Below are 14,207 nucleotides of genomic sequence, written 5' to 3' on the forward strand. Positions count from 1 at the left end.
CATGCCATTTCCTCTTCACGGAATGAGACTGCATGTCTTACTACATTGCCACAAATAACTAATTCTGTCTTTATTTTGTCTTTCCCCCCCATTTGTTCTATTCACATACTGTGTTGTTTCCTGCGTGTTCTAAAACCTCCGAAAAACTTTTCAACCCTCCTCACAAAAAAATCTAAACTGAACCTTTTGAATTGAACTGATTAACTGAACTGTGAAATGGTGGAACTTTGCCTCCTGTTCATGACCGAAGGCATATTACAAGCGTCAGGACTTAGCCGAGGAAAGAGACTGCTGGGACCTCCAGAGGGAGGTGGTGAAGCAGAAGTCGCTCCGCAGCAAGCGTCTCCACAGCATCCCCGAGGTGGAGGAAGAGTCGGACTGTGTGGACAGCATGGGCCAGCGCCTGTGCTTTGAAGACGGCGGGCGGCCGGGGACGCCACACACTCAGCGACGGGCGTACTCCCAGGACGGCCACATGCACAACCATCTCACCCCCAGCAAGAACTCACGCCACCTGCAGCGCCAGCGCTCCTCCCCTCGCTTCACCGACAGCCGCTACTGCTACAGCGCAGACGACCGCAGCTTGGTACGACCCAACCGCCAGAACACCAAGAGTCCTGACAGTGGGTTAGACTGCGGCAGTGAGGAAGAAGGCTCTCTAGGCCGGGGTTATCGAGGGTACTATGCTCACGGGAGCCCCATGCGGGGACCCGTTCACATCATTCACTGTGAAGGCCCGGTAGAAAGGCGTGCACTGGCCATGGGCCGTAAAAGAACTCTGACCCGGCAGTGCAGCGTAGAGGAGGAGTACTCTGACATCCCAGTGACTGCAGCCAAGTCAGTACACACAGGTGACTTTAGGAACAGGGAGCACTTTGGGCCTGGTCGGGATGGTGGGCCGCGAAACTACTCCAGGGAAGGGGCCCTGAGCGAGGGCAGGCTGAACGAGCTGGACAGGGTCTATTACAGCCCCCACAGGGAGGCTAGGGCCCAGTCTTTGTCCAGGCTCAACCGGGACCAGCCGCTGGTGTGTGATTCAGACTTTCTGCTGTACTTTCCATCAGCAAGCTGCAGCCATTCTGTTTCCTTAATGTTGTCTGTTTTTTTTATGATTACCCCCTTTTTTCTTTTCTTTCATTTGGCATTTTAGTTTTCATTTGATGACCAGTTATCACATGTTCATGGTTGGTCTGATTTGATGTTTTATTTTGTGTGAGTTACTTTGCTTGTACTCAGAATGTCAGGTGGATTTTAAAGTAAAGCTTTCAATTACCTAAAGGCCATTTAACTACGTTTTGACTTCTCATGTCTTTGAGGGGAAAGGTTCCATTTAAAGGAAAGTCTCTGTGCAGTGCATGGGGACGTGCCGCTCCCGTCTTTTCCTCCCCTGCCCCTGCCTCCCCTCTGCCAGCTGCCGGCTTCATTTGTCGCTCTCCATGTCTCGCTCTCCAGACCGTCAATGCTCCACCTTGTGCTTGGAGCTTTATCTCAGCATCTCCCACCTCTCATTGCTTCAAACACAAAATAAGGCCAGGCCATCAAGACATCTGCAGCCTGCAGCGATTCATTTAGCCTTCAGCTCATACGCATCATCTCTTACTTGTCTCTTTCTCTTGTTTCAGCAAAAATGGTTGTGTTCATCATTGTTTTTCACATATTAGATGTTGTGATTGTTGTATACAAAGCCCCAGGCTGATGCTGTAATGGCTTTGCTCGTCTAACATCTTTATCCATTAGTACTCACCCTCCACTTACACTCTTTCTTTTCATCCACTCTTTTCATTCTTTACTCATCATTTGTGTCTTGTGCTGCCATTTGCTTTCTTCTCTCATCAAGGAGCTGACATGCACAGAACAAAACAAACCAAACAAATGGTCTTTAGCTAAACATCTGACCCGTCCTGACCCCCCTCCCCTCAGTCCATGTTGTTGTGTTGGGGGTTGATTTGATTTACTTGTTTTGATGGTTTGTTGGGTTTCCTTATTGTTTTATAGATTTTTTTTTACTATTATTTTGCCTCCCTAAGGACAAATGGAAATCACATCATTTGCTCTTATGGTTTTTCAGTTGTTTAAACAGGATTGTGGGATTCTTTTTTAAAAGACTTTAAATGTTTACTTCAACATGCAGGCGACGTGCTGTTCTAACCTCTTGTCTTCTGTTTTTTACTCTAAAGATCATTGGGAACTCACCATCACACGGAAGTGCTGATCGTCTGGACCACTCAGGGAGGAGGCCGGTTCACATCGGCAACCCCCCTCAGCAACGGCCCATCCCATCCATTGGTTAGTGAGGTCACCACATGAGGAGACGCGTCATCCCCACCTGCAGGGCCACTGATGTTTGTGCTATTTATACCATGTGTTTCCCTTACCCATGTGAGCTGAGCTGAACATCTCTCCCATAGAGCTTATACAACCACGTAGAACCCTTATTTTGTGGGGTGTTTGCACACCCTGTAGCTGTCCATCCTCACAAGCTGGATTCGCCAAATGTTCACATGCAGTTTTGCAGGAAAGTTGTCCCAGATATACTCCCTATGCCTGTGTTTACTGTGGGTTAACATGTTTACATGACCACCCAATTTGACCTCCCCGCAACAGTGCAAGCATTGCTGTTTTACACCCAGTGACTCCAGAGTGAAACCTGTTGCCTTGTACACCCCTCCCACCTCAGGGCAACCTCATCATCCTACTGTCTCAGCATGAGTGAATGGGCCATGGGGTAGAGCAGAGTGTGTGTGCGGGGATCTCTGACCGTAACGTTGTGATTGGTGTCTTCTGTAGAGATCACCATGGACAGTAACAGTGAGGGGAGTGAGGGGAACCTCTCACCCGTCAAGGAGGATGTTTACTATGGCAGTGTAGCTCGGCGCAGGATATGGCGATCTATGTCCTCAGAGGATCAATATGGTATGTGGTGCAGCTGACAATTCACCTTGACAATGACAGAAAAGGCCAAGAATCGGTCTTGAACACATGCAGTGTTATGGTGGTCTTTGTTCTGTGCTGGACAGTTAGCTGCTTTGTTTAGTTTTAGCTTAGCTGAATAAAGCTGACGGGGGAAGACAAGACTGGCCACTTTTCCCGTTTTTTGGAGAATGAAAATCCCTTCCCTGTATGTACTCCTACACCTTCAATCCCAAGAAACCCCAACTCACTCCTACTCTTCCCATTCACCCTCCATATCCAGGCTTCCCTCCCACCCCACTGCAACTTAGCCCGCCCTCCTCTTCCTTAGCTTCTCTGCCTCCTCTTTTCCTTCTCCTCTCGCCTTCATGAGCCAGTAGCCCGTTTGCTTTAATTTTGCATGACCGTTAACAAAACAGTGAGAAGGAAAGACTGTCTTGTTGGTATCACTCGGTTGCACAGTCATTAACTCTGCTGCCATCAAAGTAAAACCCGTTTTACACCAATAAAGCACATTTTACATCTTTCAAAGCCACATTTCAGTTGCTTAGTTAGTATTGGTTGCAATATCTCTGAGCCATCATCCAGACTTACAGTCTGCCATTGAAACATTTAACATGGTGATCCATGAGAAGCATGGGGAACTGATATCAGGTTCATCCCTTCCCCCTCACTGATATCTACGTTGCCAAGAACAGCCAGGGCATTTGATGTGTTATCTCCCTCGGGAACGTGCCCTTTTTTTGCTGCACATTGTTTCCAGATGTGGCCTAAAAGCATGACCGTATGCCTGCATTTGATGTAGGAATGATCTCATGTCCAATTCAAGGAAAGCATGCATGTTAATCAGCCTCTGTGAGATAAGGCAGTGAAACAGCAATGAACAATAGTGCAGTGTTACTTGTGTCCTCCTGGTGTGCACAGTCATTAAGTTTTCCCCTTGCACCCCAAAAACTGCTTGACATGTGTTTCCTGTCTGTGCTGTGTTGTACTGTGTGCTCTGATGTTTAGAGAGTGTCACGCCAGCAAGCAGAGATGTGTGAACGAAGAACCCGGCTACTATTGTAGTGAGCCTTTTTTTTTTTTTTTTTTTTTTGTAAAAGCATCTTTTGCTTTTAGTGAGTGAACACAACAAGGAGTTTTGTCTTCAAAGTGACAGCGATTAAAACTAAAAGCACAATTATCCCATTCGATTTCTGGCTCTTTTTTCACACATGCATCTCATCGCCCTCTCCCCTGTCAGCTCTAACAAAGAGACATCTTCTGCTCTCATTGCCTCTACAGCCAGCGTGGCTGTATAAGGCTGGTAGTAGCAGCAGAGGCCTCCTCTATGTTTCAGACGGCTATGGCGGGCGAAGGCACGGGCGGGGACGGCGCTCCGCGGAATACTATGAGGAGTCAGAGCCGGAGGAGATGACCCGTGTGTTTGTGGCTCTGTTTGACTATGACCCCATGTCCATGTCTCCCAACCCCGATGCTGCTGATGAGGAGCTGCCATTCAAGGAGGGCCAGATCATCAAGGTGGTGGCTTTATTCTTAGACAGTTTGTTTCTGGCTAAAAAATAAACTAGAAAGAATGATACTAGATTTTGTTATGCTTCTTCAAAGTGTAGTAATCTTTGCCAATCCTAGCTGCAGGTTTTATGGTATCTGTCAGCCCAGTCTTTATTTTAAACCAAAACATTATCTTTTCTTGACCATAACCAAGTGATTTTTGTGCCTAAACGTTACCACATTAACCACAGTGTTGGTAAAACGGAAAGTTTCATTGTATACGCTTTATAATAATGTGCAAATGTAGCGTGCAGAAACGTACAATGCCAACATTTTTCTGGCGACTGGGTTGTGTCTGTCCTTTCTATCATGCTGCCTGTCACCCCCTGACGCTTTGTTGCTCCTTTAGGTCTTTGGGAACAAAGACACAGATGGCTTCTACAGGGCGGAGGTCCGAGACCGAGTGGGTCTGATCCCCTGCAACATGGTCTCCGAGATCCAAACAGAGGATGACGACATGATGGATCAGCTCCTAAAACAGGGCTTCCTGCCACTCAACACTCCTGTGGAGAAGTTAGGTGAGACAGCATTTCCCCTCAGGACCGCCTCACATTCTTTTTCTGACCTTTGCTATCACACCCTCTGTATCTATCTGACCAACTTAATGCTTTACTGAACTGTCCTTTACTGACGCGTTTCTCCTTTTCTATACTCCTCGCACTTAATCCTGTTTTTCTGCTTTCCTGTGAAGTGAACTGTGACCGTTTCAAAGATGGCCGCTCAATAAATCGCAGGTCCAGAAAGTCCAAGAGAGGTCTGTGTCCAGCGAGATGCTCTTCTGCTCTCTGCTTCATCTTCACTGCTTTTTTCACTTTTCACTGATTCACCTGTGAACTGCTTTTAGCTAATTTCCACTATATTTGCTGTCACTAAGCATTCCCTAACTACGATGAACATAGGAATAGATTATCTTGCAAGCCAGATGATCAGATTGAAAAGTTTGTTGGACTTGCAGGGGTGTCATATTATTGTCACTGGTCATCAGTAAATTGTTAACATTATCCCCACTGACTAGTTTCTTGTCTGTCTTTTATTACTTTTCCTCCTCATAGAGAGGAACAGACGGAGTGGCCGTCAACATCCAATGTCGACACGGAGAATGGTGGCTCTGTACGACTACGACCCCCGAGAAAGCTCTCCAAACGTTGATGTAGAGGTAGTGACCTCCTGTGGCTCCAGCTTTTCACTTTGTCTTGACCATTCTCTGTCATCATCATCATGTAAACAAATGCATAAAAGCAGTCAGAACATAACATATTTTGAGGTGCACAGGCACAACGATGAGGATGTTCAATGTGTTGTTAAGTCAGCTCAGATTTTAAAGGAATAGTTTGACATCTTGGTAAATAGGCACAGTCACTCTGTTGCTGGGTTAGATGAGAAGATTTTACTCTCATGTCCATTGAATATTTGACTTAATTCCCTGATAGCTTCCACCATCTCTGACGCCAGTTCAACATGCTGAAACTATAATTTGGGATAACCAGACGTGCCCAAGGCCAAGAAATAGTCTGGCGTATAACCCTTGCTCTTTTACACTTACGTTTTTGTACAGATTAAATGAAATATAGCGTGATAATTTGTGAGCTTTAGAGGTGATGGTAGGCAGATTTTGTCACAATCAGATAGAACCAGACTAGCTGTTCCTCCCTGCTAACCATCTCCTAGCTGTAGCTTCATCTGAGTCGTATCGATCCTCTTATCTAGCTCTTGGCAAGAAGATGTTAAACTATTCCTTTAAGTGAGATTCAGGGCAACATACACAGGTGAGGCTAAATGAGGAGTTAGCATTGTGTAAGCTAGTGGATTGAATTACTTTCCCGTGCTGTTTTTTTTTTTTTTTTTTTTTTTTGCCCCATCCCCCCGTTCACTTACTCTCACCTTTCTATTGGCACTGCCACCGACACAGTATGAGGGCAACAGACTGAATGAGGAGGTGAGTGAGGGTGAGGAGGGTCCGGTACTGTCTGCTCTGTGTGTTTCCTCCCCCGTTTGTTGGAGTGCAAACGAGGAGAAGGGCTTCAGATGACTGGGCCACGGCCCCTCTGTCCCTGGTGGTCATAAAAACAGCCCCTCATGCATTGCCTGAGCCAGCATCTCCCCTCCTCGGTTTGGTCTTTTGTGTGTCGACCTGTGTCCTACATACTGTACATATGCTCTGTTTGGTTTGTGTGTTCTCGAGAATCCCGTAGGACAGATGTGCCCAGTGTGTTGCAATCCTGTCTTCAAAGTTCCAACATTTGATGCATTTACAGTTGCAACAGTCCGTCTGCAGAGACTGAATTGACACTTGTGTTTAAGATGCATCACATTGATTTGGAGAAGGAAGCACAGCATTTCAAACTCATCAAACCCCAGTACATTTGATGTTTTGGAAAGTCCTCTGCACACCTATGCTGCTGTACACAACAAGACAGGTACAACAAGCCAAATGTATCTCAAGGCTCTTTCTTCTTTGACAGGCTGAACTGACTTTCTGTGCCGGTGATGTCATCACAGTTTTTGGTGAAATAGATGAAGATGGCTTTTACTATGTAAGTGTGAAACTTTTCTATTTCCACATCTGTTGAGCATCTGTTTTGTCTCCTGACTATTTAGAGCAATCCATCCTTCCAGGCGTTCGACAGTAGGTGTAGTTTTACATTAAAACTTATACAAAAAAATCTGTACAAACTTACTCATAGAGTTGTGAGGTGGGAGGGTTCATTTTGGGCATACAAGGTCCCACAAGAAAAAGAGTTGTTTATTTTCTGCATTGAGAAAACTTATGTTTAAAGACTCCGAAGACTTGTATGAAATTGAATCATCACTACAAAAGATGAGCATATGCTTGAAGGAACAGTTCAAAATCAAAAATACATATTTTTCCTCTTACCTGTAGTGCTATTTATCAATCTAGATTGTTTTGATGTGAGTTGCTGAGTGTTGGAGATATTGGCTGTAGAGATGTCTGCCTTCTTTTTGAATACAATGGAACTAGATGGCACTCAGCTTGTGGTGCTCAAAAGAAACTCAGCAGCAATGTCTCTTTCCAGAAATCATGACCCGGTTATTCAAGATAATCCACAGACCTTGTTGTGAGCAGTTTCATGTAGGAGCTGTTTATTTTTTTCACCTGTCAACCATATCACCATGCAACAGGAAGTGTGCATCTACTCATATACAAGAGGCTTGTGACAGCATGATGTAAACAATAATGGAGCTTCCTCAGCTGAGCTGTAATGTTTGCTAGCTCAGTGGTGCTAGGTGAGCTCGCAGAAGATGCACACTTCCTTCTGCACAGTGATATGATTGGCTGTGTAGTTTGGTAGCAAAAAAAAAAATTAGTTCCTATATAAAACTTCCTATATAAAACTGCTCACAATAAGGTCTGTGGGTTGTCTTGAGTAACCTGGTCATGATTTCTGGAAAGAGACATTGCTGCTGTTCTATTTTTGGCGCTTTGAGCACCACAAGCTGAGTGCCATCTAGTTGTATTATATAAGAGAGAAGGCATCTCTACGGCAGATATCTCCAACACTCTGCAACTCACACAAAAAAAATCTAGACTCACAAAAAGCACTGCAAGTAAGCAGAGAAATATGTATTTTTGATTTGGGGTGAACTGTCCCTTAAAGAAAGAGTATGGTTTATTGATAAAGACACAGAGGTACACGCCTGTGTACAGCAAAGTTAACCACAGTTCCTAAAGAGCTGTTCTGTAAGAAACAACCAATCACTGAGCTTAAAAGTCTGCTGTGTGCTTCGGTAATAGCATGCTGAATTTGATAAATTAGGCAATTATGAAGTAGTGTTTTGTTTTCTGTTGTAATGACAAAGCTCTGATTCATACTGCTGACTGGATTCTTTGCTATAGCAATGGTGGCTGTGGCTCATGGGTATCGTAGCATTTAGAGTTAAGCACTTTCTAACATTCAAAACTGATTAAATAAACATATCTCAGAAATAAGGTACAGGTAATTACAACTGGTGTATAACCCCTGTATAAATAATGATAGAAATCCATTTCAATGTATTGTAAAATTATCCAGGAGAGTTAAAGTTGGAAGAGTTATTTGGTTATCTGGTTCTTGATGAAAAGCTGAACATACTATCTTGTGTTCATGAAAACTTGTCATTTCAACAGTTCCTCCCATTTCTCAACTCTACTGCAGCTTTAATTTAAATTTCCTGAGCACTTTCTCAAAATATGGGGAGAAACTGTTTAACTATGGGTAACACTGAAACTAAAATGCAGCAGAGGTCTCACTGTCCTCATGTCCTCCGCAGGGCGAGCTCAACGGACACAAGGGACTTGTTCCTTCCAACTTTCTAGAAGAAGTGCCTGATGATGTAGAGGTTTTTCTAACTGACTCACCATCTCGATACCCCCAGGACACTCCTGCACGGATAAAGACCAAAAGGGTACATGCTCCTTCGCAGTACTAGCCCTCTGTCATCCATTTACTCTTTTCAGTTCCCTCTATCTCCTTTAGTACCGTGTCTGTGCGTGTGTGTGTCTCATTGAAGTACAATGGGATTTCTGACTTTGGAGCATTACACTGTAAATAAATAGATGTCTAAGATCTATGAAGAAAAAAAAATAAAACTTTAAGACTAATACTTGACAGAGGTACTTTTATTTTTCATGTTTACTGCTGTGAAAGGGGGGGAAGTTCTGCATTGTATAATACATGGATCTATTGTATTCATAAAGCATTCTCAATGAGAGTAAAACAGAGGGGGGAACACTCCTGTGACTTTTTACTTGTTCTGTCATGTCTTGAAAAACAGCAACACTTTTTGCACATGCATATTTAGCATTCTAACAGATGCTTTATGAATATATTCTGTGTTTGATCTCAAATAATTTCTAATAGAGTAAATAGTTTTGTTGTACTGAAAGATGAACTATGTAGTCTGTAGCTCAGCATGTTCTATAGTCCAGATGCATGAATTCTTGAACATTTTATATAAAGATAAGTCTAGTGTAGTACAACTTTTGTATCTGCTCCTGAACGCCTTGTTTTGTATATTGCTTTCTTGTAAAGTAGCACGCAAAGGTCACTTAGCCTATGTTGCCATTCAGAAGTAATTATTTATTAAATGTAAATATGTGATGTTATTTTTGCGTTAAACAAATAATGCAATTGTTAAAATATTAATAGGTGTCATCAGATATTTCTTTCCTTGTGTTCTAATTTGCCATTGTCATAGTGCAAACTATTGAAATGCCATCACCATATTTTTTTATTTCTTTTCCTCACCCGCTTGGCAAAACAGAAGAAGAGTGTTCATTTCACACCTTAAAGGCTCTGTTTCCGTCACGTAAGTGAGCAACTGAGGATACCAAGATTACGCCCCCTCGTCTAATGCAGATGACATGGGTACCCTTAGTTTCTGGTATGCAACATGTATACTTTATATGACATTCCTTTAGTGCTGCTATGCCTTTAGGTAGTTTTAGGATTCTCCTTTGTTTCACCAAAAGTTTCAATACTGTTTGTTGGTAGGAGGCAGTAACCCTAGCCAATGCATTAGACAAGAAGTATGGTATCTTCAGTTGTTTCTCTGAGTGTTGTACATGACAATGTCCGTCTCCTGCAATAAGTCTCCTGCTGTAACTCATGGTAAGCTAAAAGGCCATTGTTGTACCTTCAATTCTCAAAAGGTTCAGTCACAATTAGTGGTAGTAACATTTAGACTAGTGCAGTATGACTGCTGCTTCTGAGAAAGAAATCCTAACCTACAAATTCTATGCAAAAATCCAAAGAAAAGCATAAAAATCTTTGATTTGGTTTTGAAGCTCTGACGTAATTTGGCTTTTTGCTCCGGCCAAATTTCAGCCCCTTATCTTGTATGTAAAGCATAATGTGAAATTTTAAAGAAATTCATGTATGAAATTTAAAAACACTCCAGTTTGGTCAAATCTGTTTGCATTTTGGTTATGTCAACTAATCAATCAATTTAAAGTGAGACTGGAACTTTTGCTGTGCAAATGACATTACAGGATAATGTGGGATTGTAACAGTACTATGCTAAGTGATGCTAAGTGATGCTAATGCTAATCAGCGGTGAGTCACAAGCAAGTCTCAGGTCTTTGCACTGATGTCTCAAGTCGAGACTGGCAAGTCCCAAGTCAGGTCCTAAATCCCAACCTTTGAGTTTCGAGTCCTATAGAAGTCGTAATGTGCGCTTCACCAAATGTAATGCCATTTTAATATCAGAGTAATAACATATTCAATTTACAAAAATCAGGAATGCTTTTTAGAGTTTGTATTTATTATTATTAACACAGTTTGTTGGAAGTTGTTGTGTTGCCATCTGTAATTTTTACCTTGGGTGTTTTGCATATTGCAATTTCTTTAGTTTTTGTGCGTGAATTAAGTCATCTTTGGTATCATTTTTTCCAGCTGACACTCATTAACCCAACAAGTTGTTCATGGCTCTCTCCTGCAACTTTACTGGATGCTGTCAGATTGGTTTGAACAAAGCGTAATTAAGTGTTGACTTGAATGAAAAGTGCTGGTAGATACTTTGGATCAGGAAATGAAGGGAAATAAATTTATTGGAGTGGAGTCACGAGTCATTGGTGTTATATTTCAAGTAAAGTTGCAAGACTTTTTTTTTATTTTGTCAAGTCTATAATCAAATTTGTGACTCGAGTCCACACCTCTGGTTATCATACTCGGAGGTTATCAAAGCCCTTGTGTGCATGGTGCAGTTTTTGGTCCTTTTTCATTTGTAAGCAGGACGTTTTATTCTCTCAACAGTTCCACAGTCTCACTTTAAACTCAGTAGAATACATGACTAAAAGAAGCAGAATGATTTTGCTATGCCACATGATCTGGTGTTTAAAACACATTGCACTTACAGCCTCATATAAATGGAATCTTTGACCATGTGTCTTCCCAAAGTGCAATTTAAAGGAGCCTTTTAGCTCATGATTACAGAAAAGGAATAGTGACTAGTAGTTTCTCTGTAACCCAGTTGTATCAGTAAATATCTCTCTCTCTCTCTCTATATATATATATTTAAGGGGAAAGAAAGTGAATGTGGTATAAATATTTCCCACCTGTCCCAAACTGCAAATGTATCTGTTTATGTGAGAGGAACTGCCCTGCCCCTGATATTCACTGTTGGGAATTGTTGTCACCTTACATTGATGTGGAAGTTAGTGAATGTCATGCGTAAATTCTGTGTTGTAGCTTATTCCTAGCAGCTTCATACAAAAAGAGAAAAGAAAAAAAAAAAAACACTTTCTACCTGACAGAGGGAGGGGAGGTGGAGGGAGGGAGTGTGTATCTATGCTACACAGGACAACATCCAGGGAGCTAGACTTCAGAGCTATGGTGGCCCTGCTGAGACAGAAAGGACTTAAGAGAAGGAGGGGAATAGTGACTGGAGGTGTGAGAGACGGCTGGCTTTTTAACACCCTCAACTGTCCCTTACGGGTCTCCCATTAGGTTCCACTGGACAAATCGGGTCCGCCCAGAAGAACAGGCTCTCCCACAGTGCGTCCACACATCCCTGGCTCTGGCCCTGCCACCGTGGGGCCCGGCAGTCCCATCAGGGCCCCACTGGACATGTACTCCTCCAAAAAGAAAAAGGGACTGCTCTCCAAAGGGAAGACGCTATTGCAAAGACTTGGCGCTGTAAAATAATTCCTCAACATACTTGGAGAGTGTCATCCACGTCCTTGTAGTGTTAAAAGAAAAGAAAAAAAATTGAAACTTAACAGTGGACAGGTGGCATTTGTGAGCTTAGCAAATGCTTTATTCTTGTACATCTGTTGTATACTACAATATTTGTATTTTGTTAACAGTATCAGCTACATCATTTCAGTAACACATTTCATATTATGATCCCGAGACCTCACGGTGTCGGCCGATGTAGTATTGAGTATCTTACCTCCAAGTCTCTGATGTTTTGCTGTAGACCGAGACCGGGCCTGAGGCATTCTCCATTTTGAACCTGGTCAAGTCTGATGGCACTTAACACACCACATTGTGAGCCTGACCAGTGTCTCTGTGCGCAGAATGTCACTCAAACACAGAGGGCTCAGTTAAAGCGCCGAAGAAAAAGATGGACTTGCAGGGCCTCGACTTGAGCTTGTTCAAAACAGCCAGTCGCATAAATTGTACGAGAGGTTTGCATGCTTTACTTCAGCACATTCCCTCCTGACCCCTCGAGAGTGCATGCAATGCGACGGGCTCAGTGTGGAACCTGGAGCGTGCAGTACTTTAATACGTCACAGCTGACTTGCTGTGTAGTATACTGTGACAAATCAGAATTAACTCTCCTGCCCTATCTCAACCACTTGTGATAAGAGTCCCCCCCCCCCCCACACAAACACGTCAGACACCTAATAGAACAAGCACATACTGTACCTACTACAGGGTCTCTGCATTGAAATCAGCCTGAGTAGATCAAATCTCCATGTATTTGCCTTACAATCGCACAATGGTTAGTACTTTGCCCAGTAGAGTGCAGTCCCATGCCTACTTTTCATTTATGTTGGTACTTCATAAAATCTGTTTGCAGATGTTAATCCTGACTTGTGCTGTGCAGGGTATTGTGTGACTGTCGTGATTTCCATAGGACCAGAGCTTACACATAACCGTCTGAGACTCCTGTGTTGACATTGTCCATCATCTATAGATAAGCCCGAAAAAGAAAGTCTTTTTAATCTGAAAAAAACACATGGGGAAAAAAAAGTCCAATATTCTCTCTGTATACAAACTCCTGAGGTTGAGTGAATGAAGGGACTTTTTTGAGTTTACTGTTTTTGATGCCACACTGATGCACATCTGACTTAAAATGACTACTCTACAAAGGAAACCGTGACATAAACAGATTAAAGAACAAATCTGTGATATAGCATCAGCAAATGAAGTCCTGGTATTGTACTGCATTTGATTCATAACATGCAACACTTTTGGGCTTCACTCGAAGACTAAAGGTTTGACTGTTTTCACAGTAGTTAACAGTGAGACACAAGGCTACCTCTACGCTGCCCCTCAACCCTTCTAACCCAAAATCTAATAGATCTGAAATATGTTTATTCAAGCCAATCTGTCATTGATGCCTGTTCAGTGTGTCCCGAGTTAGGTTGGTGCAGGATACAAGTACTGTATATCAATATATATATCTATATATCTATATCTACACCTTAATGTAGAGTAGTGAATGTATGATGAATTGAAAGCCAATGTATTTTCAAAGCTGCCCAAAAGGATTGTGCAGATGTCCGTCTTTGTGCGTGAAATGAAACAGTTCACCTTTATTTCCTTACACATTGTTTTCCATTTCATCCTCATGTATTTAAAGGAAAAAAAAATCTAGCCTATTTTTTCTACACAAAAGAGTTGAACTGAAACTGCCAAAAAAGAATGTATGCAAAACATTCTGTAATACTTTCTGTACAATTCTCGGCCGAACAGCCATGTTGACCTACGGTAAACTGATGTACACCTTTTCCTATTTATGGACCATGTCTTCAGACATTGCTTCTATTCATTTTGAGTGACTGTTGCTCTTTTTGTACTTTGTCCATTTGTAAAATTGTTTTTAAATGTTTATACTTGATTTTCAAACTGCCTTTTTTGTACATTTAACTTTATAATCAAACAGTGCAAGCTTTCCCCATGGTGTCTTGAAGACCATATTGTTTTAAAGTCTGCAATTGTGTGCTAGCTTTATGATAAGAATTATCAGCCTATATTGATGGTTACAAATTATTGTGTGGGTGTGCATGTGCAATC

At 42.5% G+C, this 14,207-nt stretch overlaps 1 protein-coding gene across 3 annotated transcripts in view; it reads left to right on the forward strand.

Moving 5' to 3' along the window:
- Positions 1–14,192, forward strand: part of rimbp2b (RIMS binding protein 2b) — a 108,147-nt gene extending 93,955 nt beyond the window's left edge. For all 3 annotated transcript variants that reach the window (XM_049579071.1, XM_049579072.1, XM_049579074.1), the window contains 10 exons: positions 251–1,027; positions 2,178–2,286; positions 2,788–2,913; positions 4,250–4,431; positions 4,814–4,982; positions 5,156–5,218; positions 5,517–5,620; positions 6,927–6,998; positions 8,734–8,868; positions 9,727–14,192. In XM_049579071.1, coding sequence (XP_049435028.1) covers positions 251–1,027; positions 2,178–2,286; positions 2,788–2,913; positions 4,250–4,431; positions 4,814–4,982; positions 5,156–5,218; positions 5,517–5,620; positions 6,927–6,998; positions 8,734–8,868; positions 9,727–9,753 — 1,764 coding nt within the window. In that variant the 3' untranslated portion in view covers positions 9,754–14,192. The remainder of the gene's footprint in view (positions 1–250; positions 1,028–2,177; positions 2,287–2,787; positions 2,914–4,249; positions 4,432–4,813; positions 4,983–5,155; positions 5,219–5,516; positions 5,621–6,926; positions 6,999–8,733; positions 8,869–9,726) is intronic.
- Positions 14,193–14,207: the final 15 nt, after the last annotated feature.

The sequence above is a fragment of the Epinephelus fuscoguttatus genome, linkage group LG6 (genome assembly GCF_011397635.1).
Source record: "Epinephelus fuscoguttatus linkage group LG6, E.fuscoguttatus.final_Chr_v1".
In the NCBI taxonomy this organism is placed as follows: Eukaryota; Metazoa; Chordata; class Actinopteri; order Perciformes; family Serranidae; genus Epinephelus; species Epinephelus fuscoguttatus.